This window comes from Pristis pectinata, chromosome 27, assembly GCF_009764475.1.
Source record: "Pristis pectinata isolate sPriPec2 chromosome 27, sPriPec2.1.pri, whole genome shotgun sequence".
NCBI classification, from domain to species: domain Eukaryota; kingdom Metazoa; phylum Chordata; class Chondrichthyes; order Rhinopristiformes; family Pristidae; genus Pristis; species Pristis pectinata.
Window position 1 is genome coordinate 14,036,258 of NC_067431.1, and position 27,386 is coordinate 14,063,643.

General features: G+C 37.2%; 1 protein-coding gene across 9 annotated transcripts in view; it reads right to left on the reverse strand.

Moving 5' to 3' along the window:
• LOC127583617 (protein Aster-B-like) overlaps positions 1 to 27,386 on the reverse strand; it is a 305,877-nt gene that overhangs the window by 62,497 nt on the left and 215,994 nt on the right. For 7 of the 9 annotated variants that reach the window (XM_052039772.1, XM_052039780.1, XM_052039776.1 and 4 more), the window contains exons 3-4: positions 25,487 to 25,507; positions 16,784 to 16,807 (exon numbers count right to left, since the gene is read on the reverse strand). In XM_052039772.1, the coding sequence (XP_051895732.1) occupies positions 16,784 to 16,807; positions 25,487 to 25,507 (45 nt within the window). The remainder of the gene's footprint in view (positions 1 to 16,783; positions 16,808 to 25,486; positions 25,508 to 27,386) is intronic. The other 2 variants (XM_052039774.1, XM_052039773.1) reach the window with 1 other exon arrangement.

Consider the following 27,386-nt stretch of genomic DNA (forward strand, 5'->3'; position numbering starts at 1 on the left):
TCTCCAGCAATGAGAACAAGAGAAATAGACACATTGTATAAAAACATCTGTGGGTTCCCCTCCAAATCACACATCATTTTAACTTTGAGACATCGCCACTGCTAGCTCCAAATTCTAGAACTCCCTATCCATTGGTGTTCCTACTAGGCCAAACAGACCAGAAGATTGAATGTGTGGTTCAAAGAGTGGTGTGGGAGAAAGTGGTTTTAATTCATGAGGCACTGGTGCCAACACTGGAGAAAGTGGGAGTTGTTCCATTGAAATGGACTTCACTTGAATTGGGTGGGGACTAGTGGTCTGGCAAAGTGAAGAACGAGTGGTGTATGTAAGTCATTAAACCAAGTAGTGGTTGCTCTGGATGAGGATGCAGTTGAAGAGTGCTCAGCTGAGGGTAAAGTTTGGAATTTAGAGAGAAAAGACAAAGTAATTGTGAAGTATACAAGCAAAATGTTACAAGAGGGACAGAAAATATAATGGTAATAATGCAGCAGCAAATGTGAGAGTTGGCAAAATTAAAGGTTTTGTATCAGAATGTACAAAGTATTTGCAACAAGATAGATAAATTAAGCAAACAGAGATAAATGGATTTGATCTAACAGCCATTACGAACAGACATTTACAAGGTGATCAGGGCTGTCAATTGAATATTCCAGGGTACCCGACATTTCAGAATGATGACAGAAGGAAAAGGAGAGGTTAAGGGAGCTCAGAGGTAAAGGATAATATTAGGACAGCAGTGAGAAAGGATCTTGACTCAGAAGATTGGAATTTAGAATCAGTTTGAGTAGAAATAATGGCCAGACCTTGCTTGCAATACTGAAAAGCCTGAATGGAACTGCCAGCTTTTGTTTGTTTAAATGAATGTCACGGACTTAAGAGTATGCATCAAATAACAAAGTTTTAAACTTCCTGACAGAGTGGGAATGTTGAATACTGTTCCTCCCCAGGTTATGACAGGATTCCATTCCTATGAACTGTTTTTAACCCGGACAGTTCACAAGTCAGAAATGCGACCACAGACCGAGTTGCCAGGCAGCAGAAGATGCCTGCAACCCGCAGCAGCCAGCAAATCCATCCCAGTGGTCTCCCAAATGATCTTTTGTATGTACAGACTGTACTTAAGTCAGACATTTTTAACCGAGGGATGATATGATATGGGAATCATCCTGGGGTTGATGTAACCTGCATGATTGTTCTCTCTACTACTGGATTTCATATAAAGTTCAGTGGTACAGCTCCACTTTACTGAAATAAAGGAAGCTGTCATGTCAGTATAGCAACTAAGAAGGCAAGTGGAATGTAGGCCTTCAATGTAAAGGGGAAGGAATACAGGAATAAATAGGTTTTGCTTTGGCACGAATTTTGATTCTTATTTGATGATGGTCTCCATATTTGAAGAAGGATATGCTTGCCTTTGAGTTGGTGATACAAAGATTCACAGGATTGATTTTGGGCAGAATCTGCTGATGCGGTGTCAAGTTTTTTTTAAAAAGGTGATTTCATTGAAATAGTTAACATTCAGAGAGGATTTCTCAGGGTAAGTGCTGTGAACTGTTACCCTCAGTGTGGGGGTCTAGACCCTCATCTGGGAGTTCTCTTGTGATAAGCGGAGAAAGTTCTTTGTTGGTGAGATGGTCGGGCAGACACGAGGATCATATTGTCATTCCTCTGCTCACATTTCATTAATGACATGGAGAAGAATACTTCCAGTACTATTAAGTGTTTTATACATCCATATTATGTGGCCAGGAGACAACGTTCAAACATTTATAAAAGAATGGGTGATAAATTAGGTAATTTTAATGTAGATGAAAGTAAGATGTATAGTACAAAAATCAAGTATGTATAAAGTCAATAGGGTTCCAATCTAAAAAATGAAAAAGGTGATCCAGCTAATATGAAACAGTTATTAACAAACTTTTGATAATAAAGTGAAACAGATCATTCTTGCTTCCAATAAACTGACTGTAAAATTATTCTTTAGAAATGATTATGCTTAATTAGTGCTTCTCATTTTCAAAAGCTCATTTCTCTTTCAGACAAAGTTCAGAGACTAAGGATATTAGTCCTCTTTCATCATCTCTTTAACAATCACAAACTGCAAAGAGCCACTAAACTTCACTGGATAGACACTGAGAGCAGTCATTACTCAACATAACTGGAAGATGAATGCATTCCTTAAAATAGTGTGTAGAGAAATGTGGAAATAATGTACAAGTACCCTTGGCATACACACTGATTAATGGTAAGCAAGACAAGTTTTTCACTGTATCTCGGTACAAATGACAATAATAAACCAATACCAATAATTTGTTGCCTCAAGTTCCCCAGAGGATTATTAACAACAATAATGTTTGAATATCACTAAATATCCTAAAATTCTTCAAAAAGGGAAAGAAAGAACGTATTTTTCCCAATAATGTTCAGAAGAGTAAAATAAAACTTGGTGCAAATGTGGGCTTGCAGATGGATTTTTAAGGAGAAGGAAGCAGAATTATTTGGAGAGGAAGTTCTATACTGTGGTTGAAGATTATTCCACTTGCATCATTTTGATTTTTTCAACGCCCACTCTCTTTCATGTTCCAGTTCTTAATAAAATCAAGATGCAGATCTGCTTCATAATTTTTAGTGTTTTCCCAAATATAATCTTTTAATATTCTTCTTCTTCAGTTAATTTCAAGATGTGGGCTTCTCTAAGGAGAATCATACCTAATTGTCCTGAAAAAGTGATGATGAACCATTTTCATTAAGTATGCATAGTGATTTGGTACAACTGGGAACAAAGGGTAGTTAAGATTCAACACTTTGTTGTGGGTCTACAGTCACAAGAAGACCAGACCAGATAGGTGAGGGGATTTCCTTCTCTAATGAACGTTAGATTTTTAAAACAACAATTTAATAATTTCTTAGAAAGCATTATTTATACTTGTTTTTCATTCTGGAGTCATTTCATTAATTAATTGGATTTAAATTGCCAAATTACTGTGGTGGGATATGAACACCATTCATTAATCCATGCCTATGGTTTACTAGCCCAGTAAGTAAACACAATGTTCCTGTGCCCTTCTAATTTGTTTAATATCTTCGTTTCATCCTATGGCTTTTTTTGTAACTACAAAATGCAATTCCTTAGACTTATGTTTTTGGCATTCTCTTCTATAATTGTTGGTTTCCTTCAAAAGTTTCAAAGGGTTAGGTATGAATCCATGAAGGAAAAATTACTTGATCTAGGGAGTATCCAGACTCTTTGCCATTTTCTTTTCTCATACTTCTTTGTGTTCTACACATCAGTTTAGTTAGCTATAATCTAGCATGTAAACAGTAGTCAAGAATACAAAAGTAAGCATATGATGGCAAGTAAACTGAGAATCAAAAGTTGACAAAGCACCATCTACTTTATCAGTGACATTTACCTCTGTAAGGATCAAGCTTGAGTTCAGCAGAGGGAAAACTACATAATGGTTCAAGTGAAGGACTGGTGGCAATCTAACTATTCACTTTTAATTAATTAAAACAGCATTGTAGTCATGTAGCAGTAACAATACACTGCTGCCTAACTAAATAAATATTGGGTATACAAATATTTCTGGTGAATGTACACTCTATCAATCTCACATTGCCCATCAGAGGCTGTACTTCATGGTTTATTTAATGCTACCATACATGTAAATAAACATTATTTTGAACTGCTCTACAATATAAAAGTACTAAAATTAAAAACATTTCTTTTTGTTTCAAAGTTTTAATTGAACATAATGTACAATATGATTGTTATATTTGTTATATATACTTGTTTTATATATATACTTGTTATATATAAACAAGTATACACGGCCAGAAAATCATCTCTGTTCAGGATATAGCTACTTCATCCTGAAAAGACAAATGGTTAATTCTGAACTTGAGTGATTGACCACAATACTTAAATTCATTTAATGGGGTTGATTTTGTATTCAAGATTACACACTGAGCACTGATTAGCTGAAATCAATTACAAAGACCATAAATATTAAGACTTATTAGCTCTTTTTGATTTAGTACATCATACCTCTGTCAAGCAAAAAGTAAACCACAATGACTATTATTAAATAATAATGTTAATAAAAAAATTACCTTACAGATACAGTGGGATTTTGAACCTTACAGAGAGAAATTTCTAACAAGTAAAAATGTGTTGATGCCTCATGAGTTTTTATGAAGTTCTGATTTGATTTGATTTGTGATTCTGAATAATCATCCACATGGGGTCTGTTAAGGATTCTAAGTCTGAGGAAACATGATTCTATAAACCTAACATTTCCCCCTTTTGGGTATAAATCTCACAAATGAAAATGGTGTCCATAGCAGGTAGTGTTGCTGCCTAATAGGTTCAGTAACCTAGGTTCAAACCTGCCCTCCAGTGCAGTTTGCACATTCAATCTGTAATTGCATGAGTGTGCCCCAGGTGCTTCAGTTTCTTCCGGCTCACAAGGACTTGCCGGTTAATTAATTAGTTGGCTGCTCTAAATCAGACATGGTGTAGACTGGTATTGGGAGAATCAGGGTGGAGTTGATGGCACATGGGAAAGAATAGGTTACGGAGAGATAAGTAGGGAATGGGGCCTGAGAATCAGCAAAGCCCCAAGGGGCTGAACGGTCTCTTTCTTCGTTGTAAGAAAACATGAGATGATGCTGGTATCGCAGATTATAAGTGGGTGCTTTCTCTATTATCATAGCATTCTTTTACCTCCACCACCCAGCAAGCTATGTGAATCAACATTATTGGCTAAAGAGTGAAAGAAGATAGAAAACTGTTTTACTACTTAATCTCTGTTAATTCACGTCACATGGACAACGATGATCAGTGAGTAACAACAGGGGGCATTGCTAAAGGGAGGTACCACACAGTGAAAGCTCTAATCTCCTTTAGTGAGATTAATTCAAATACAATAAAACTGTTCACCAGGTGATGTATCCTGGGCTCCCCTAAAACTCACCTGCACCCCTGTTCCTTTGTTCTGTGAAACTCACTGGGGCCAGTTCCTGCACCCTCAAAACTTAACAGGTTCACACTGCAAGCTTATTATAATATTGCACAGCATCTAAAGAAACTAAGTGCGGTGGAGTATTAATAGGAATATTCACAAGATTACAAGACAAGGGAGCAGAAGCAGGCCATTCGGCCCATCGAGCCTGCTCCAAGGAAAGGGAAAATAGAAATGAGAAATGGGGAATGGGGGAAAAAAAACTATTCTAATCCCAATTTCCAGCCTTATCCCCATATCCCTTGATATCCTGACTATTTAGATATCTATCTATGAATGCCCCCACTGATCTGGCCTCCACTGCTGTACGTGGCAAGGAGTTCCACAAATTCACCACCCTCTGGCTAAAGAAATTTTTCCTCATCTCTGTTTTGAAACTGTACCCTCTAATTCTAAGATTGTGCCCTCTGGTCCTGGACTCACCCACCAAGGGAAACAGCCTAGCCACATTTACTCTGTCCTTTCCTATCAATATTTTAAATGCCGCTATGAGGTCCCCTCTCATTCTTCTGTACTCCAGTGAGTAGTCCAAGAGCCGACAAACGCTCCTCATACATAAGCCCTTTCATTCCTGGAATCATCCTCGTAAATCTCCTCTGAACCCTCTCCAACGTCAGCACATCCTTCCTAAGATGTGGGGCCCAAAACTGCGCACAATATTCCAAATGAGGCCTCACTAGTGCCCCACAGAGCCTCATCAACACTTCCTTACTTTTATACACTATACCTCTCGAAATGAATGCCAACATAGCACTCGCTTTCTTTACCACCGATCCGACCTGGTGGTTAACCTTTAAGGTATCCTGCACGAGTACCCCCAAGTCCCTTTGTACTTCCGTGCTTTGGATTTTCTCTCCTCCTAGATAATAATCTGCCCGCTTATTTCTGCTTCCAAAGTGTACAACTGCACATTTCTCAACATTGAATCTCATCTGCCATTTCCTTGCCCATTGTCCTAAACTGTCTAGGTCCCTCTGCAACCTTCCTATCTCTTCAATACTCCCTACTCTCCCCCTATCTTGGTGTCATCCGCAAACTTAGCCACGAAACCATTTATTCCATCATCCAAATCGTTAATGTACAATTCCATCATCCAAATCGTTAATGTATATTCCAGAAAATCTGCTCATCCAGCAGCACTAAACTCCTTCACTTGCCCAATGATAAGAGTTTTACTATACAATGTGAAATCTAAGAAGTTCTTAAAATAAAGGGTAAGCTGCAATATTAGCAGAGTGGCGCAAAGTATCCATGAACTTGTGGTTATGTAAAATAATATGATGGTTCTTCCTTGCCACAGGTTGTTGAATATTTTACATATCATAAAATTCACCACCATTTAAGGTAGCAAATTCTATTATATCAAGGTAAGTTATTGTACCAAGTAAATTTCCCATCTTAATTTAAGTTTGAGTAAGAAACATAGAAGAGATTGCCTGGTTTGAATTCATACAGGGGTCTCCCAATCATTTGCAGTAGCTTTGATGTACAATTCGTGGGAAGTCTGCATGTTACATAAACATCATTCCTCCAACGTTTCAGCACAGGACATGCTTATGTTGCAGCAGATGACTGGGAAATCCCCTGCAGAAATTCAACCTTTCAGTCTTTCACCCAGTGAATTCTTTGGTTTCAGAAGATATCGCCAATATGTAGCCCACTGTCTTCAGTTTGTGAAGGCTACAGTTGTTATATATGAATTGCACTGAGGATTGCTAACAAATCTAAAGACATTTTAGAATATTAAACATATTAGATATGCTTGAACAAAGTGTTGGTTTTGAAGTACAATAGGTAAGCAATCCCACAACATGGGAATTTTCATGGTTTGCAAATTTGATTTTTTATACACTGGAGAGAAATTCTGGAAATAAAAAACATATATGTACAAGGCAATTTGACAAAAATAAATCCTCTATTGTCTCACAGCAGATAGCTTGGGTAAACTGCTATGTGAAGTACAATAAGCCATTTCTAAAATTGCATAATGTATTAATACAGGGAAAAATCCCTATTTAATGTTAACACAATTTGGAATTCTACAGATTAAAATACATTAACATTTATAGCTTGTAACCAACAGTGTTTGCTTCAATGGGCCAAGTTCCTCAGCAAGTGAGGGACTTAAAAATTTTCGTACATCCTATAGAAACACTTTAACAAAGATCAGTTAGCATTCAACTCACTGCTGGAATTTCTTCATCATCCATATCTGGGCCAATAGAGATATCAAGGTCGTCTGGGAAATAACGATTCTTCTCCAGATACCATGTCACTGCTGCCTCGTAAGGCTTATATGGGACATCCCAGCCAGGATACAGCTCACTTTCAACATTCATAATTCACACTTAGTTAAACTCAGACTTCTTAATCTAGTTCTCCGATTAGCTGTCTTTTGCTGCTGCTACTCAACTGCAGTTTTAGTTCGGATGATTCCTTTGCTCTCAATTTAATTATTTTTGCTGTTTACCAGTACTGTTAGAAGACAGAATCAGCCTGACTCCCACATGCAATAAATTAGGTATCCGACTGCCTTGATTCTAAGCGTTTCTACTGTCCTATAGTAACCTCAGCTCTTGCACATCGCCAACCACAGATGTTTCCTGTCAGCAAGGAGGAAGAAAAACTGTTCCAAGAACCTCGTCAATGTAATTTCACACAATTGCACAATGACTGTAAAGTGTCTTTCTGTACTTTTAACTAAGTACCAAAGGATCATCAGACTGTTCTGATATATAAGCAGGTCTGATTCCTCACTGTGGGAGGAGTTTGATATGGTTCCATAACCTGAACAAACATAGGCACTGCACATGTGCCAACTATTGGGCAAAGGCTACATTAACTATTAACCTGTCAGCAAATAATAAACTGTGGGACCCATTGGTACGTAAACAGACACTCCTCTCCATCACAATAAGCTTTGTTCTGCAGTGACTCACTTTTATTTTAAACTTCTAAAAGAGAGATCTTTGCTCTCTTGAAGAATGAATTATCAGATAGCTAATATGCATTTATATGCTTTAAGGGTGAACTCCTTCATGAGCACTGCACGATGGAAAGGCTGGAGTACTAGATGAAACTAATATGAGACTTACTGTTTATCGCATGGGTGTAAAGACACCAAGATTACAAGATGAATGAACTTCAGGTTTTATTTCTCTACAATCCAGATAAAGTACAGAACATACAAACAGACATCAAACTACTGGGCTGTAATAGTATATCTTTTACAGAGTACTTAACCCTTTCATGTATGCTTCGTATAGTTTCTCTGCATGCAATGGTGCACACAATACCTTTAATTGGAGGAGTTTACCACATTTCTCTTCGAATTGCACAGATTGTTTGTTCTAGTTTTTTGATTTTAAACCAACTGCATTATCTCATTAAAATACATTATACATCTTACCATTATTTTAGAAAAATTATGAATCTAATCACAGAGCAAAAAAAAGACAATTATATTCAGTATGTAGAAACAAAACCAAACTCTCAGAATTTTCAAGCACAGAACCAAAAACAAAACAGCTTAAAATTAAACACAGTTGATAAACAACAATATTTAAAATAAAAGAGAAAAGTTGTAAACTAATCTAAGGTCAAGATGGCAATTCCCCATTTCTTTGGAGAAGAAACAACCAACAAGTTTCACTTTCTTTATCATAATTTAATGAGCTGGGTCCTCCAAGAAGCACTCTAAAGTATGAAAGTGTTCTTCAACCTGTCTACTGCCCAGACACTCAATAGGGATAAGCTAGAAATTTTCCACATCACCATTTTATGGTCTTTTTAATTATACCACTTAGCTGGAAATGCTTACAAATTCCAGTTTCCAGGCCATGGTTGAAGCAAGGTCTGAGCATTTTGCTTTTCTATCGGTGCATCATTTCAATGCCCACAGTGTTAGAAGACAGTAAGATATGGTGAGATGGTTATATTGTGCATTTTCATCATTATCATTTGTAATGAATAGTTTTTTTAATAGCTTTTCATTCTGTGATTACCTTTCCATCATACAAAACCCTAATGAAGATGGAATACATAGGTAAACTACTTCCAAGCATTTAATACACAACTGATTACTGAGAAGTGCAAAACCAAAATGCAACTATTACCTGTCCAGAAAAAATAATAATTACAGAATGATTACAACATGGGAGGACTTCATATCCATTGTATCTGACTATGTAACAGCAATCTGGCAAGTCCTTTCTCCCCACAGCCCCGCACATTTTTTCATGTAATTATCGAGTTTCTTTCAGAATGTTATAATTGAATCTGCCTCCACTACTGTTCCTGGCAGTTCATTCCAGACCACAATCTCTTAACGTGTAAACTAATTTTTCCTCATGGCACTTTTGGCTCTTCTGTCAAACATTTTCCTTCTATGTCCCTTTGCTATGACCCTTCTGTCAAATGGTGCAGTTTTTCGCGTTTCACTTTGTCCATACACTGCATGATTTCAAATATCTCTATCAAATTCCCGCACAATCTGCTCTTTTACAAGGAGAACAACATCAGTTTCTGCAGTCATTCAGACAACTAAAGCACCTCATGCTTGGAATCTTTTTAGTACATCTCTTCTGCACCCTCCTTTACATCTTTTCTAAAGAGTGGCATCCCAAACTCCAAGTCTGGCTGAACCAGTGCTTTATAAAGATCCATCATGACTTCCTCATTTTCTTACTCTGCAACTCTATTTAAGATCCTGCGTGCTCTTTTAAGCACTTTCTCGACCTGCCCTGCCACTTTCAAGAAACTGAGCACATATACCCTTAGATCATTTGTACCCCTTAGAGCTGCCCCTAGTTTATACTGCTGCTCCCATTTTTCCTAACAAAATTGAACACTTCACACTGCTCAACATTACACGTTATCTTGTCTCCTGATGTCACTTCCCTCATTAATCCCTTCTGTTACTTCATCAAAAACTCTATGAATATTTTTAGACAAAATTTATCTTAATATAACCATGCTGACTTTCTTTAATGTATCCAGTCACCCAATAACAGCTAATTCTGTCCCTGAGTATTATCCCCAGAATGTTTACCACCACTGTGATTAAACTGACTGGTTTGTAGTTACTGGGTTTATCCCCTCATCCTAATCTGAACAAGAATTAGGGGCAGGATGGGGGGGGTAGGCTGCCATTAGATTGGATGCAAATAGGCAAGTTGAAGGGGTGGTAGTCACAGAATTGGATGTCTGTGATCAGAAGCTGGATCTTGAGACATGGGCCTTGAGAGAAAAGCTAGTAGTAGAGATGATGTTGTGCAAGTACTGTGAGCATGAAAAGATTCAAAATAGAGAAGATAAGTATACAAGTTAAAGTAAACTAACTGACTCAGTTCTCAGCACCAGGCCAAGATCCAGTCAGACAGGGCCAACTTATATCATATTGCTGTAGTGAAAGCACTACTGTATGGGGAGTTAATCATGTACACCTCTGACAAGGAAAATGGCTCATTGGGTCAAGAACCGCACAACAGGGAGTACTGAGTCGAATTTCTGGAATACTGTAATCTAATCTGGAAACTCAATTGAGGGTGGCACAACAGAGCAGCTAGTAGAGCTGTAGCCTCACAGTTCCAGTGACCTGAATTTGATCCTGATCTCCAGTGCTCTTTGTGTGAAGTTTGTACATTCTCCCTGTGACTGCATGGGTTTCATCCAGTTGCTCCAGTTTCCTCCCACATCCAAAGGCATGTGGGTTAATTGGCCATTCTAAATTGCCCTGAATGAGCAGGTGAGTGATAGAATCTAGGGAAGGGGGAGGCAGTCGATGGAAATATTGGGAGAACAGGTTAAGTTAATGGAAAATTAGTGGAGGAATGGGAATGCTCTAAGAGTTAGCAGAGACTCAATGTGCCAAAAGGCATATGTTGTAAGGAAGTATAGAGATATAGAAATTATCACATGTATAGTAACTGCATGACCAAGATTCTTGGCAAAGATATTTAATATTGACAAGGAAATAGTGTGCAGAATGGAAAATCTGTAATGAGAGAGCACATTGGAATGTACATTCCGAGTACATTGAAAGAGATCAATGGGTAATGAATTGCTTGATTTTTAACCTTGAAGGAGTATCACAGTTCTTCTCATGAGTTGTAACATACATGCCTACAGATCCTCAGACTTGTAAATGCAGTTCCATTCTTCTCACAAGACAAATAAACTGTGAAGCTCTTAAAATGTTTATAGATGTGAAAGCTGGTATGTTATTATTTCTGTAACATTCCATATCAAATCTTAATCATTTTTTGAACATCTCTTTAACAACGAACTCATATATATATTTTACTCAAAACTAGAAACAGTAACATTGTTGCAAATAGCAAAACCTGTGGAGGTCTTCCAAACCACTGATAGCAACTTAGAATTTCCATGTTAAATTGAACATGCTTTTGGCGTTGAAGAAGACATCTGAAATATCTGAAGTTAAACCCTGAAGTTGCTGTCACATAAAAACAACAGTAAACACCTATCCTTATGACTGCAAAATCCTGGCTATTGCTAGAGTGATGGTAAAGTTCTATCCAAGTATGCCATTTAGTCTGCCAATATATTTTAGATGTCTTCTTCAAAGCCGAAAGCCTGAATTTCTCTGTAGTGCTTCTAATCTACATCAATTCCTTGCTCACTTCCAAGCAATTGTTTGCTACGAGAAGTGGGCAAATTAGGACAAATGCTAACAATCAAAATGCTGTACATTCTACTTAATAAGCGCCAGCAAACATCTTGCTTTAAGTAGTAATTAGCCCCTTCATCTTCCCTTCCAGGCTGTGGCTTCATGTTGTACTGAACACAGCTAAACCAGTTTTTCAGTTCATTACCCTATCTAGACCACCATGGACAACCTTTAGATTCAGAATTCCATGCAAAACAAAAAAAATCACTGTCCACCCCTGGGAATTAATTACCATACTATGTTTTATAACTCCATTACTGTGCAAGACGTACATTTGGAAGATGGGAAAGATCATAAGTCTGTGAAAATTTGCGCTTTCTACAAATCATATACAATCTACAAAAGCATGAAATGTTTTTTTTCACTTTGACCCATTCTCCTAATTTCCAAAGGTTATTGTGCAGAGCTGCCAAATTTCATTACCACTGTTCAATTCTGGGCTTGTGGAGAAAAATGTCCAACTTCAACAACACACAGAAACTTTGATATTCTGCACATGATTTAATCTCTTCAATCTATTTCTAAAATGGTAATTCTCAATCCTATTCCCAACCATCTAATTAACATGGTATCAATTATTTTCTAATCTATGAATCAACTATTCTGGGAGAAAAGCAGCGTATAAGAAAAGTGACTTGATAAACCAACTCAAAATATTCCAAAATCCATTTCACTATTCTAGTGTAAATATTGCGATACAGTTTTAAATGCAGAGACTCTCTAATTTGAGTTATATATTGTTAAACACCAGTCAATGCCTCATGTAAATTAAATGCTTTCTTTGTTCACAGGATATAAAACTTATTAGTTGTGCATTGTTATATACCAGAAACTACTTCTACTGAAAAATAGCATCTGTGTCTTATATTTCATCTCAGCCATTATATTCAATTCACTTTGAAGTAAAATCTAATGTTATAATTTGAACTCTTGGTGTTGCTACTTGGAGAAATCGCAATTCAATCTATCATTTTGCTTATTTTAATATTTAAAAGAAATACCTTCCATGCCCCTTTTATAAAATGTTTTGCTTTTTTGGGCTATTTCAAATGCCATAATATCTGTTCTTTTGTTCTGAAAATGCTGTAACACTGAGCAATCAGTTTGCATCCACATAGAAGACAACTAACATTTTAAGAGGAATCTATTGGATGGTGCAGCTTAAGTTATAATGCTGGGATAGTACTAGGGTGTTTACCACTGTTGATGACTCATACCATTCTTGGCTCTAAGCCAAAGAACAGAGATGGAAATATTTCATCTTCTCTGGCAATTTATAATAGAAGATTAATAAACAGTTTATTACAATTCCATATGTCTGACTAACAAATTCAAATTTGAGGTACAGTGTCCTTGGAGCTTGCTTCATCAGCTAGCAACTTCGGAGCAACCTATTAAAAATTCCTTTAAGGGGCTATTATACTTGAAAGTGTTGATTCTGTTTGAAACTTTATTAGTATATGCAGCTGTTAGTGATTTATTGGATTTCGCTCTACACTTCAGGCATGAATTTGACCATTTAGTCACATGTGGCCATTAACTGGGCCAAATGATGAATCTTCATTGGTTCACATCAATTCCACATGTACAAAAACAAACTTTCTAAATAGTTACAGCATCCTGTTATGATCAACAAAAACCTATAGCTCACAAAATGACTGACCCCCATACAATTAAACAGATATCAACATATTGCTAATATTGTGAAACTTTCAATGTTGAGCTATGACCATTTTATGTTAAAATATTCACAAACTGTTCAGTTGCGCCTAAATCAATTTACCCAAAGTAGTCTCCGTCTGTAAAACTGGCCGCACCCCCTAAATTGGAATGTGAAAGTTTCCATTGATTGTGTCCATTCAAAAGTACTCTTCATATTACACTCAGAGGCTAGGTTGCACCTGTGTACTTGGTCAAATTAAATCCAGTGTTAATTACATGACCTGCAGTGGCTAGCAGTTAACTGAAGCCTTACCCAGGCTGTTCTTACCTCTCCTGTACAATTGCTTCAAATTTAATTATTTAACTCATCTTTTGTACATTAAACACCCAAGACAAGCAGTCAACTGAAGTCACACAGATGCGTCTTGCTCTGTTCGAGTGATTGTTTAATATAATGACTAATGGTTAATTGCAAGTCTCTTGCTTTGTGGTCCACAGTCCCCCACTGAAAGGAAACTTATCTCCTTTCTCTATTATATGAACCAACCCAGCATTACTGACACTGGTCCAGCTGTTTGCTTATTCCGATTCAAGGAGGATTTTATACTCAGTCTTCCGCAAAAAAATACATGTGAAATCTGCAGTGCAACTTCACTCAAGCAAGCCAAGTAAAATCTTTTATTTATTCTGGGTGCATTTTGCCAACTCCAGTCTAGAAACAGCCCCACACTTGTGTACTCAATACAATTTTCTCTTCAAGATTCATGACTGAGGCAGATTATATCACAGCAAGAAACAGGAAATGGAAAATATTGATGGAATTTTAATCTGAAATTTAAGCAAAATTAATACTAATAATTGAGAAATAAATTATGATAAATTCCATAAAACACAAAAAAGTATCAATTTTATTACTTGATTCTCTGTTTTTTATCCTTGCATAACTTCAATTGTTTTTAAAGATTTCGCCAGAGTTTTCCAGCATCATTACAGCAGATCTGCAAGAGGGACACGAACAAGAGGAAGAGAACAGGATTCTGCATATTTTAAAGTTGGAGTACAAAAGTAATTAAGTCTTGTAGAGAAGTGGTGAATCCAAACCTAGAATTTTAGTCTCCATACCCAAGGAAGGATATACTGGCTTTGACCATAAGATATAAGGGCAGAATTAAGCCATTCAGCCCATCGGTCTGCTCCACCATTTGTTCATGGCTGATTTATCTTTTCCTCTCAATCCCATTCTCCTGCCTCCTCCCGGTAACCTTTGACACCCTTACTAATCAAGAACCTATCAACCTCTGCTTTATATATACCCAATTACTTGGCCTGCACTGCTGTCTGTAGCAATGAATTCCACAGACTTACCACACTCTGGCTAAAGAAATTCCTCCCCATCTCTGTTCTAAAGGGACGTCCTTTATTCTGAGGCTGTGCCCTCTGGTCCTACACTCTCTCACCACTGGAAACATCCTCTCCACATCCACTCTATCCAGGTCTTTTAATATTTGGTAGGTTTCAATGAGATTTCCCCCCCCCCCCCCCCCCCCCCATCCTTCTAAACTCCAGCGAGTACAGGCCCAGAGCCATCAAACACTCCTCATACATTAACCCTTTCATTCCCAGGATCATTCTCGTCAACCTCCTCTGGATCCTCTCCAATGCCAGCACATCCTTCCTTAGAGATGGGACCCAAATCTGCTCACAATACTCCGGATGTGGCCTTTAAAGCTTTGAAGTATTGTTTTACTAGATTTATTCCAGATTGAGGGGGTTGTCATATGAGGAACTATTGAATAAGATCTGTCTTTACTAATTGGAGTTTAGAAGAATCACTTCAGTAAGACATGCAAGATTCAGAAAGGGATAGATTGTCTGGAAAATCTACAATTGGAGATGCTGTCATGGGATAAGGGGTTGGCCTTTTCAAAAGAAGATGGTTTTTCTGAAATCTTCAGAATTCTCCACCCTAGAGGGCTGTGGATACTCAGGATATTCAAGACTGATTGATAAATCTAAAACAGACAAGGCACAGGTTCAGCCATGATTTTCTTAAATGCTATTGCAGGTTCAAAGAGCTGTGTGATCCAGCTCCTTCTATTTCTTATGCTTTTATCAACAATATGTTAGGAGATATGACCAAAAAGCTCTTCAACAAGGCAGAACGTCTTAAAGGTGCTAGAATGATTTGTGGAGGGAATTATGAACTCAAGGGGGAGAGGAGAGCATCAACATATTATGAAATTGGGCAGGGAAGGCAGCCAACATGAATTGGCAGGAGCAAAAGGAACTGTGTCAGCTTCACCTGACGGATGGGAGGAGTGGCACCTTGAACTGGAGAAAGGAAGAGCAGACAGATACTGTATGACATTTTAAAGAATCAGCTGACAGTGAAAGATAAAGGGATAAGAGGAACTGCATCACCTGTGGATGTAGAGCAAGCATGCTGGTTTCAACTCATGTGTGAGGGAGGGAAAATTCATCCTGAGAATAGGGAGATTGGGTAAATAGTACTTGTGGGAGTATCATCAGCAGAAGAAAAGTACCTCTGAACATGGTAACTTTATAGACAGGTTTGAAGCAATTTGTTCAATTTACCAATAGTCGATACACTGAGCACAAAAATTTAAAATTTCTTCACAAGAAATCAAGAAAATTCTCAAATATATTCCTTTAGTATTGCATTATACAAGTAATGAAAGAATGTGCATACATAATGTATCTATGCTTGACAAAAATGTAGTGCTTTGTTTGAATTATAGAATACCTAATGAGGTTGGGCATGTAGGTAAACACCTGTCACATACGGAAAACCATCAAAATATATAATACATATGCAGTGTAATTCTGGAGAACCTTTACTGATCAAAGTAAATACAAATGCACAATTTCTTATTAGTAGTCCATAATGACCAAGAACTCTATTAATGTAATTATAAGAAAAGCTGTGTAATAAGAAATAATATGTTAACCTTGTTGCTATTTGCTTTAGGGCTGAAATTGATTTTAATGAAAATAATATTGTAATATTCTACGTATCAATGACATTTCAGGTCTATTTTCAACCATCGTCAAACTATTCATTCTGTCACAAAACTTAACATATCGTAGAATGTGAATAAGCAGTTGCTGATTATTTTGAACCAATATCATTTAATCATGAAGTTTATCTCTTATGAAAGATCAGCTAAGTTTAACATGAAGTCATTTGAATCAAAACCAATGATTCTTTTCTAAACCATTCGAATAAAGATACTCCCAAACATTCAAAAGAAATATTCATCTAATAAAATAAAAACATCACAAGATGCTTGCTACTAAATTCTTGAAGAGATCGCAATATTTAGCTTTACAATGTTACTGATGTGTACATGATCTCAAAATAAATAAAAATAAAGATGGTGCTTACTCTCATGATGTGCTGTCGTTCATGCTAAAGGGAACATGGAAAGTTATAGAGGGAAAAAAAGAAAGGATATATAAGATTTAGCTTTACAATACAGACATGGCTCAAGGTATAAAACTAACTAAATAAAAATGAAACTGCATAACAAAAGTCAGTCAGAGATTGAAACACAAGAAGTGTGTAACACTAGCAGTGACTTAACTTCCTGCTGGAGGGGGTGTGCAATTGGAAAGACCTGCTGCCTTCTTCAGCACTAAGAAATAATGCATTTTCAACCAAATTCATAATTCATAGGGGTAACAGAAAATTTCCTCTATGTACTGAAAACATAAATCTGACTTTTTTTTACACGAAAGAAACATTTCCATTTGTTAAAATCAGAGCACACATCAAAGCATAACCTTCAACAGGTTAGCTCCAGGAGATGATGTTAATTGGTTACTGTTTCCTTTATCAAGCATAGATATGAGGGTAGGCATCCTCTGATGTAATATCAAGGAAGTTGATGGATGGGAACCATTAATGGGTTAAAAAGTCAATGGTCCGTAACTATAAAAGGGTTCAGATAGTCAGCGGATGGGAACCACTTATTGAGAACGTGCAAGAACTATAAGGAGCTTGGGTAAGCCAAATGGAATAGAATCAATAGACTGGGAATATTAAAGCTTGGGGACCTTGAGTGGATGAGCAAAGTTCATGATCTGGAGCTGCATATCGATTGGGAAAGTCAATGGACAAGAACTCAATGAATTTGAAAAGTCAATTTACAGGATGCAATGGTGGACTGAGAAAATCAATGGTTTGGATCCATCAATGCATTGGGAAAGATAATAAACAGGAAGTTTATAAGAGTTTATTAGAGATCTGCTTGGGTAAGAATATATAGCTATTAAATGCATTGTGGGAGCACAAAGCACATGCTCACAGCTCATGTAAGACTATTTAGCTGGTATAAAGATAGTCATGGAATTAATCAACTAATGAATCCTTCCCATTAATACATGCCATTCTACAATGGTGTGAAATATGAGCATAAACAAATGATGCTTCTAGAAAGTGAGGATGTCAGATAAGGCTCAACTAGCACAGTCCTTGCAGCAACACCATTAAATGCACTATCTATGCTTAAACATACAAAGTGGTTCTTGGAGCAAGATATCAGAAAGATGCAATAATCCATGGACCACTTTTCAATGTTTCTTAGAGAGAGAGGAAACTGAAAAGAAAACAATGAGTGAGTTTTGAATAATCTAAACCAAATAATGGAAACCACAGCAGTGTCACTACACTAAGTGCTGAGATCAGAGAAAGACTTCAAAATTCACTTGACAACGCGCACATTAAATTTTCTCCACTCCATAAATACAAAATCAAATAAGGAAAATCTGTATTTGATTTAAAGATACAAATCATCTTCTAATCAATCTTTGATGGCTGTGAGCTGTGAGGTTAAAGTTAGTGTAGATTGGATAAATCCAGATGAATTCAGTGGGTGATCTGAATACATCAGATACAGTTAGTAAACTAAAGAATGGGGTAGGAATAATGATAACAAATGCAAATAATCTCACTTATTTACCATTTCCATTATTATTTCATGAAGACAGTATAATCTAAACATTAAACTTAAACTATTCAGATGTTGAATCCATGGGTACTTGTTTACTCAATGACAATGCACTTCCAGAGTTTGTTTTCCAAAACACTTCAGATGCTGATATTTTCAAGACCAAACTTCATAGCTTTCTATTAGGTAACGCCATCAAGGAATATGGATCAAAGATGCATAAACATGTCCAAGATTTATCTATTTGGAGGGCCATGTTCAAAATCATAGTCTGACCAATGAACCAAGTCTTAACCAGGAGGTTGTGACCCAAATTCCTGTTAGCTAAAGGGCTTTATCCTACCTGAGAGTCCAATGTGTCCATTATCTATCTTTCCATTATTTCTGATTGCCCAGACTCTCACCATCACTGTTGAAATCTTCAGCTCCACCACACTAAACATTGGCCCACCCTGTTCCACAATTATCTGCCTGAACCCACAGCCCCCATCTCCAATTACTGTATGTGTGACTGCCCACATCTGTTCCACTGCACCAATCATCTGTTCTACTCCCAGCACCCTAATTATCTCACTCTCACCTCAGTTCTTTGACTGACCCCTGCCTTTGATTATTTATCCTCCCCCCCCCCACCCCAATCATATCTCTGACCTACCCGGCTCTGCCCTAAAGAGCTTACTTTACTACAAATGATGCCTTGGTGGTCCTGAGCATTAAAATCTGAAAGGACCTTCAGCAGACCTATCGGGAAGTTGCTGCAAACAGAGTCCGGGTTACTCTGATCTAAATGAACGACTGACCACACTCAAGGGGCTTAATAATCTAGTCCTGTTTCACTTCAAACAGATTCAAAGACAGATCTCCAACATGCGTACTTTGGTGCCACCTGGAGACTATGGCTATGGTATCTGCACAACCACGCAAAAAGACCCGATCCTTCCATTTTCGTGCACACTGCCTTGCAGTTTTACATCTACTTAAGGGAATATGCAGAAAATTATTGACTGACAAAAGGAGAAGCAGAGAATTCCAATTTCTATCCTTGAAATATTCGCCCATTCCAGGATTAATCCAGTGCAATATTTTAATAAAATGTAGGTTGGCATATTCCATTAAATTATGGACAATGAAAAATCAGGCAGTCAATTACCTGATACTTCCCACTTTGATGAGCAAAATGATCCAGCCCCATTAGCACCATTTATTATTTGCTGGCTTGTCCTTGTTGAATTGTATCAGAAGACCACATTACTAAATAAATTTCAACTGGAACAATAGTGCCAGCAAATATTAAGCATATGACAATTCATGGGGTCTTGGGTTTAATCTTGAAATGCTGTTCCCAAGGCTCCATGATGCAGATGCAGCTTTTGAATGTTCCAAGCTAAGAGTCACTACATAATTTTCTAATGCTCCTGAAAGAAAATGTTTTTGTACAATGAGATTATCCTCATTAAGTACATTAATTTGTAGTTGGTTGAGCAAAATGTAAACTGCTAGAAAGATGTAAGCAGTGCCTGATGAAGCCCCTTTTGCATTTCCTCATAATCATCTGATTCTTAATTGTATGAGGAAGGGGGTAGATCACACATCAATTTAACAAGCTGTACTCAAGTGAAAGCAATGTAATTGTTTAACTTGTACTAATCAGAGTCACCACTCTTAGGAGCATCATTAACCAACAGTCACTGCTCTAATTCATTTACAGAGTATTAAAATTTGAATTAAGCCTACAGTACAAAATACAAACACTCATCTTTCTTTGGTACATATTTGAATAATCATAAGCCATGATGTGATAGATATGGCTCTTAAAAGGATAGTTATTTCTCAACAGTAGTCGAAGCAACTCATTTTTGTATCAGCTGCATTTGACTAGCGTGTCATTACAAATGATAGCTTAGTGAACAATGAACATGGAATTATTTGACTTAATGGGGTGAATCACCTGATCCCCTGACCTGTAGTTACTGCCAGAACTGATAGTATTCATTTTCCTTTGAGCTCTGAAGGTGGACAAATTGGTGGAGTCACTTGCTGCTCACTGTGCTGGCAACCTTCCAATGTTCACTCACCAGTTCCTCACACCAGCATTCAGCATCTGCTTTGGGGGAGGGGAGGAGAGAGGGATAGGAAAAATCTCCAGATGTGTGATGTAATCTTGATCAAAATTTTTGGGCAGGCATACCTAGTGTGAGCGGAACTCCGGAAAGGAATGGGGTCTTTGAGTCAGTCAGGGACTCAACAGAGGGATGTATAATGTGGGAGTTGGTGGAATGACTGTTGGGAGAATTAGAAGTTATTGGTGCATGGGGTTGGCAATTTTGTGGTTGTGAATCGTACTACAAGGCTTGATGCATTAATTTACATAATAGTAACCCTAATGACAATAGGATAATAGCTGCAGATATGATAGAGATTTGGTGTTTGGAGGTCTTTAGGTGTACAAGACCCTGAGAATGAACAAGGTCTCTGGCATAGTCTGGGATATGCTGGGCAGTCGGGAGGGGGAGCAGCTACAGCTTGAGAAACCTTTTAGTTAGACCGGTTACTTATTCAACCAAGAGGGGGCCACAGAGACTTGTTTTCAGTTTGATTATCAATTTAAGTTATTTGCAGCTAATGAGCCAATATTCCAAATGAAGTGATGGCACTCTGAGTATCAATCCTTTCCCTAATCCTCTCCATCCCCACCATCAACACAGCCTTAAACTACATTTATCTTTCACACAAAGTGGAAACAGTGCAACAAAGTCCACCTCACCAAAGATGAACAATGCTGAAGATATCAAATGTGCTTTCATCGGCACAAAGGTTCTCTCTGTGTAGCACTACTACTGAGTTAGCCTTGAATTTTTGATTGCAGAATTAATTGTGTTGCAATACCCCCTATGGATTTTAAATCTATAGATCTAGGAGCAATGTACACAGAAGTATACAAGATGAAAACTGAACATGCTGGAAATACTCAGCAGGTCAGGTATCAGAGTTCTAACCAAAGGTCATCGACATTCTGGCTCTCCACAGATACTCCCTGACCTGTTGAGTATTTCCAGCATTTTCTGCTTCAATTTCCCACAAGTGCAGTATTTTGTGGACAGAGCCATATCAATGGCATTCTCTAGACAAAAAATCACAGCTGTTAACTTCCATGAAAGACTAAATAGATTAACGTTAACCAAACAGGAATCACTATTGAAAGCTTTGTTGAAACAAACTATATTCAAATCTCACTAAAAAGGATTTGATTACACTCAAGAGATCAGATAAAGATTAGAATGTTATTGAGTTTAACACTGTACAATAGCCTTCCATGCATTAGGATCCATAATGTAGGTTATAAAACATTTTGCTGTGCACTCAAAATGTGCCATGATAAAATTTCCTCACTGCAAATTTTTATTACCACACTCCTTGCTAATAAAGGAAATTCAGGTGACAGGCATTGCTTGACAAGTTGAAAAACAAATTTTGAATGGGTGTTAGGCTACTGAATAATCAAAGCCTGACAGGGTGAGACGAGATAACATCACCTGAGGCTTTCTTATCATTTAGATCTTGCTCTCCTCAGCAATAGGCTCAGTAGAGTGAAGGGAGGCAATTCCATGTATTGGGCCATGTCCAGGAAGATTAGGCTCAATGTCTCTATTTCATTTCACCCAATATGAAGTTTAGAGGCAAAATAATAGGCCACTATTATTCTGAAAGTTAGCTGGTATTCTTGGCAAGTGTAGGGGTAGGTAAAGTTGCAAGTTTTCACTTTATTTAAATCACAGAATGACATGCCTCAAAAGGAGACCATCACAGCTAAGAGGAGCTGGGTAATCTGTCCTTTCTTGTCCTTTTTCTCCACTACCCTGCAACATTTTTCTTAATTATTTGGTAAATTACTATTGAACTTATTTCAACCTATCTCAAGCACTGCTTTGCAGTGCAGGGCAATGCTGGGAAGTTAGCTATTAGCTACAGAACTTTATCCTGCAAGGCCACTGTCTGAGAATCCAACGTGTCTAGGTTCCTTCATTATCATTCCATTATTTCTGATTGCCTGGACTCACCCAATCACTGGCAACATCTTCAGCTCCACTACACCATACGTTGGCTATCCTGTTCCCCAATTTCTGCCTGATCCCTCCACCCACCCCCACAGCTCCCATCTCCAATCATGTCTGACTGCCTACATGTGCCCCACTGCACCAATCATCTGGTCTACTGCCAGTATCCCAATTGTCCGGCTCTCACCTCAATTCTTTGACTGTCCCTTGCCACTGATTAACTATCCAACCCTCCCATCCTAATTATCCTTCTGAACTACCTGGCTCCTCCTTAACCTGTTCAGTTCTCTGTACAGATCTCAGACAAAGGGCCTATTTTACTACAATTAACACACAAAATGTTGGAGGAACTCAGCAGATCAGGCAGAATCTATTGATGAGAATGGACAGTCGACATTTCAGGTCAAGACCCTTCATCTGGACTGAAAGATAGAGGGGAGATAGCCAGTTTGAAGAGGTGAAGGGAAGAGGTGAAAGGAAGGGGTGGAGCACGAGCTACCAAGCGACAGGTGGATCCAGGTGAGGAGGGGTGATAGACAGATGGAGGAGGAAATAGAGCAGAAATAGGAGGTGATAGGTGGGAGTGACAAAGGGTTGAAGATGATCACCTCAGACTCCTGTCTCACCACTCCCCTTCTCTTCTTTACACTAGCCATCTTGTCTCTCCACTCTCAGTTCTAATACAGGGTTTCAACCTGAAACATCGACAAATCCTTTCCTCCCACAGATGCTGCTCGACCCACTGAGTTCCTCCAGCATATTGTTGTTACAACAGATTCAAAGACAGAATCTCCAACATGAATACTTTGGCGCCACCTAAAGACTATGGCTATTGCATCTGCACAACCACAAAAAAATGAGCTTGCAGTTTTACATCTACTTAAGGTAATCCATCTCAAGCACTGCTTTGCAGATCATGGCAACCTCTCCTCATCTCTTGGGTCAAACACTAAGTACCCGATATCTGTGTCTTTGCCTGCTGATCCTTCAGTAACTGGCATGCTGCACTATTGAAATTAAGGGAGTAATACTGTCATAACATTTTTGGGAAGGTAGAAAAGTCAGAAGGAACCAAACAGCGTTCTATCAATATGACTCCATGCACAAGTAACAGCAGTGTGAGTTTTTTTTAATGATATTTATATAATTATTATGTGATTGGCTGTATAGATAAATGATAAAGATTTGCTAAATCTTATAATTTTTACATGCGCCATCTTGTCTAGTTTAGAGCCATTAAGAGAGCAGGAGTTAGGAGTCCTTGGACAAAAAGCAGTAAGCCATGTACTTCAAAAATGCAAAACAGATAGTTCTGCCAATTACATCAGTCTTAAATACCAATCAATTCCAAATAAGTTTTTAACAAGTAATTTTGATTATACTTTGCCTTTAATACCCAAAATCAAAGCAACCACATCATAGCTTGATTTCACCAATCAGATTTGATAAGACCAGCTTATATTTTATTACTTCTGTTTAATTTGATCAAACACAGGTGCCCAATAAACATATTCTTCCAATTATTATTATAAACAGAAACAAATCTACACTTTAAAGAAGAATTTTCTTACAATTTTGCATATCTACCCATTAATAATTGTTAGGGTATGATCTTGTGTGCTTTTTGACTGCCATCTTAACTGCTTCTAGACTTTTATATCAAATTATAGTACTTGTGTATCAGATGCCTTTACATGAGGTGGATGTAAACACACAAAATTTGTTTCTGAATTTGTCGGGTCACTTGGATTACCTTTACTAAGAAATTAGTCATGCAACCCGAATATTCTCTCCAGCTTTTAATTTGCATTTTTCATTACTATAAAATTGAAAGTATTTAAGATGAATTTTCATATTGCAGAGTAAATACTCAGTGCAATTTAACATCCACGTTATTTACAAAGCATGCACAGGATGGGAGATGCAACTAAATCCAGCCTATGGCATTGAAATTATGTAATATTATAAAGCAGAATATAGTGAAGCATAAATACTGGTAAATTTAATTAATATTGCATTGTTCAAAACATTAGTAAAATTCATTTCAGCATACACCATTCTACTAATGCGTGCAAGCAAAAGTGCAGTTAGCATTTGGTGCATGTGGTGTCATCACTTGTGGCAGCATGCATTGTTGGCATTCTTGATCATAATTCATTTTGTGAAATCGTTGTAAAGATAGTCTTCATTGAAAAGAAGCTGTAGATTATGGTAAATATTAATTATTAATTGTTATTTCAGCATTTGGATTATTCAGAGATATAAACAAGGGCTACCATTGGAAGTGACAAGAACATTTGATACTGTTCCACAGAGAACACAAAAATAATCAGCAACAAAGTAGTTCCTCAAAAAAATTAAAACTTTCACTAGAGCCAATCATGTTGTGAAATAATTAAAACAATCCCTGCATTGAAGCCTTGGTGAAACATATTCTATAAGCCACATAGACGTATTAATAGCTGTTCAAAACTTGCAATATTCTACTAGTGTCAGTGTCTGTGCAACTTGACTTGAGAGCCTGATATAGCAAAGAAAATGGAGGATATCAGGATTTGATTGAAAGACATCCTACTGCATTAACAAATCAGTTGAAGCACTTATGGTTACTGACATTGTTTTATGCTTTGTCCACACTACCCTTGGGTCAATAATCTTCAATACATTCCCCTGTACTGTCTTACTATTGTACCTGGTGCTGCAGAGGGAATATATAAAAAAAACTCTCAATTACATCTTTAAAAAAATGAAAGCATTTGATTTTCCTTGTCATAACATGATGTCATTACAGCATAAAGGGATTAACAGAAATATGCCAGACTCAACAAATTGATACAAAAGACAAGAACTTCACATTTCTGGGGGAAAATAATTGGTCTTTTAATGAACTGTCGCTATAATATATTGTATCTAAATTATTCATTTGTGCAGTTAAATTTATACTAATGCCTGGTAATTTGTGAGCACATGCGATGAGGAGAAATTTAGAATTAAATAAAATCACTTACAGCAGTCAAATGGAATCATTTGTATCTGATGGATGATTTAACACAAAGAAAACAGATATTAAACAGGAAGACTTACGTTGTACCAGCTCTGGCTTTTCTGTAAGAGAACAAAGCAAAAAAAACTGTAAATATCAAAAGTGAAGAACAAAACATTCTTGTTCAGGATATGATTTAAAAAAAAGTACAAATTGTACAAAAGTCTTACAGAGCAATTTTAACCCAACTTGGTCGCCAGAAATTGACAAAATAGATTTATACCCAGCCCTTTCTCACTCTCCATTCAAATCTGTGAAGAGAAATATTGGGTGGTTTATTAAATAGGCACTCTACCTAAAACCAGTGATTATCTATCCAGTAAATTATTAATTTAGAGTCAAAACAAAAAGAGTCCCTTTAGCCCTTCAATATATGCCCAATATATTGGAAAATATTACTCTATCCATTAGGATCAAAACTGTCAATGATAAATGTACTACGTGGTATAATCAGCCACAAAGGTGAATATTACCACCGATAAATAAACAGAACATCTTCATTTAATCTACAGGTTGTGGTGGGTAAATGGTTAAATTCCAATGATGTCCTTTTCCCACCAGGATTGCTGACACACTTTATCACATGATGTTATCTGTTTAAAGAAAGCAGGTGCATGCTGACCAGACTTTTATTTATGAACATTCAAATTTACATTCTGACTCAAAAGGGCTGAAGGAGACAAATGGCCATGTCAGTAACACTTCTGCTGTGATCGTGGAATTTAGAGTGACAATAATTGCACAGTGGTGCATTTCAATGGTAAGAGCTTAGCGTTAACAATATAGAATGCTGTGCTCATATGATGTCAATGTGGCTTTTTTCCATTTTAATGATGGAAGTGGAAAAAAAATTACAGCTGATGATAGAGTAAAAGGCTTCTCATAATCTACAAAGAAAAATAGCTGGAAAAATGATCCATTTTGCATAGGCCCAAACACAAAGCATTTAATTTTAAATATTTGTGAGACAAGCACATTTAGCCTCTACATTTAAAATAATTATTTCCACTGCTGTTTTGCATTATACTTGAGGCATTTTTTTTTAAATAATGCATTCATCCCTAAGGTTGTTATGGCAAAAAACTATACTAACATAACAAAATTGGGGCACACGTATATTAAAAGGTATTAAGCTCAAAGAGATGGCATGCTGAAGGTGGAGTTCTGACATAAAATTACACTCAAATATGCTGGAATTATACTCATTGGGTTACAGTTAACTTACTTAATCACAAACTTCAAATCTCCAGCAATGTTTACTGGGAGAGAGGTATACTACAATAATTCTGCTGAAGCACCAATCAAGCTAAGTATCGGAGACTGTTAACCTGTGCACAAGTGGCACTCGCTGAGGGCTTGAAATCTTGCATGATCCTTGGAATCAAAGAACAGCTATAATGATAATCCACATTTTGTTTATCTACACTTAAAAAGAAACATTTTACAAGCTCCCATGGTACTTCAAAAACCTCAAAAGTACAAAAGTGGCATGCTATTTTCCAAAATTTGCAATTTACAAGTTGTTCTTGGGTCCTTTGGTGATAACTCAACACTGGATTAAAAGAGACAGTCCAAGGAAATAGTTAAACATTACAACCATGCATCAAATCCGAGATTATCCATGGGCACTGTCATGGTAGATAAACTAGCTAATCTAAACTTGTTTTGATATGTTTTAAAAATGATCTTGGTATATTTATAAAGATCACAAAAGACGAGACTATATTGGTTTACTTGGAAAAAAATTGTGCAGAGGTCAAACCCACCAAACACTGAGCTGCAACAATGAAGAAAAGAAGGCTTGTGTGAGAATTTAGCCCCTCTGCCATGAGAGGTAATTAGGCAACCTTAGGTTGTCATACTGAAATAAAATAGAAAAGGAACATTGCAGGATGTGAGGAAATGAATGATAGATCAAAAGAAGTAGGAAGGCAAAGAGAT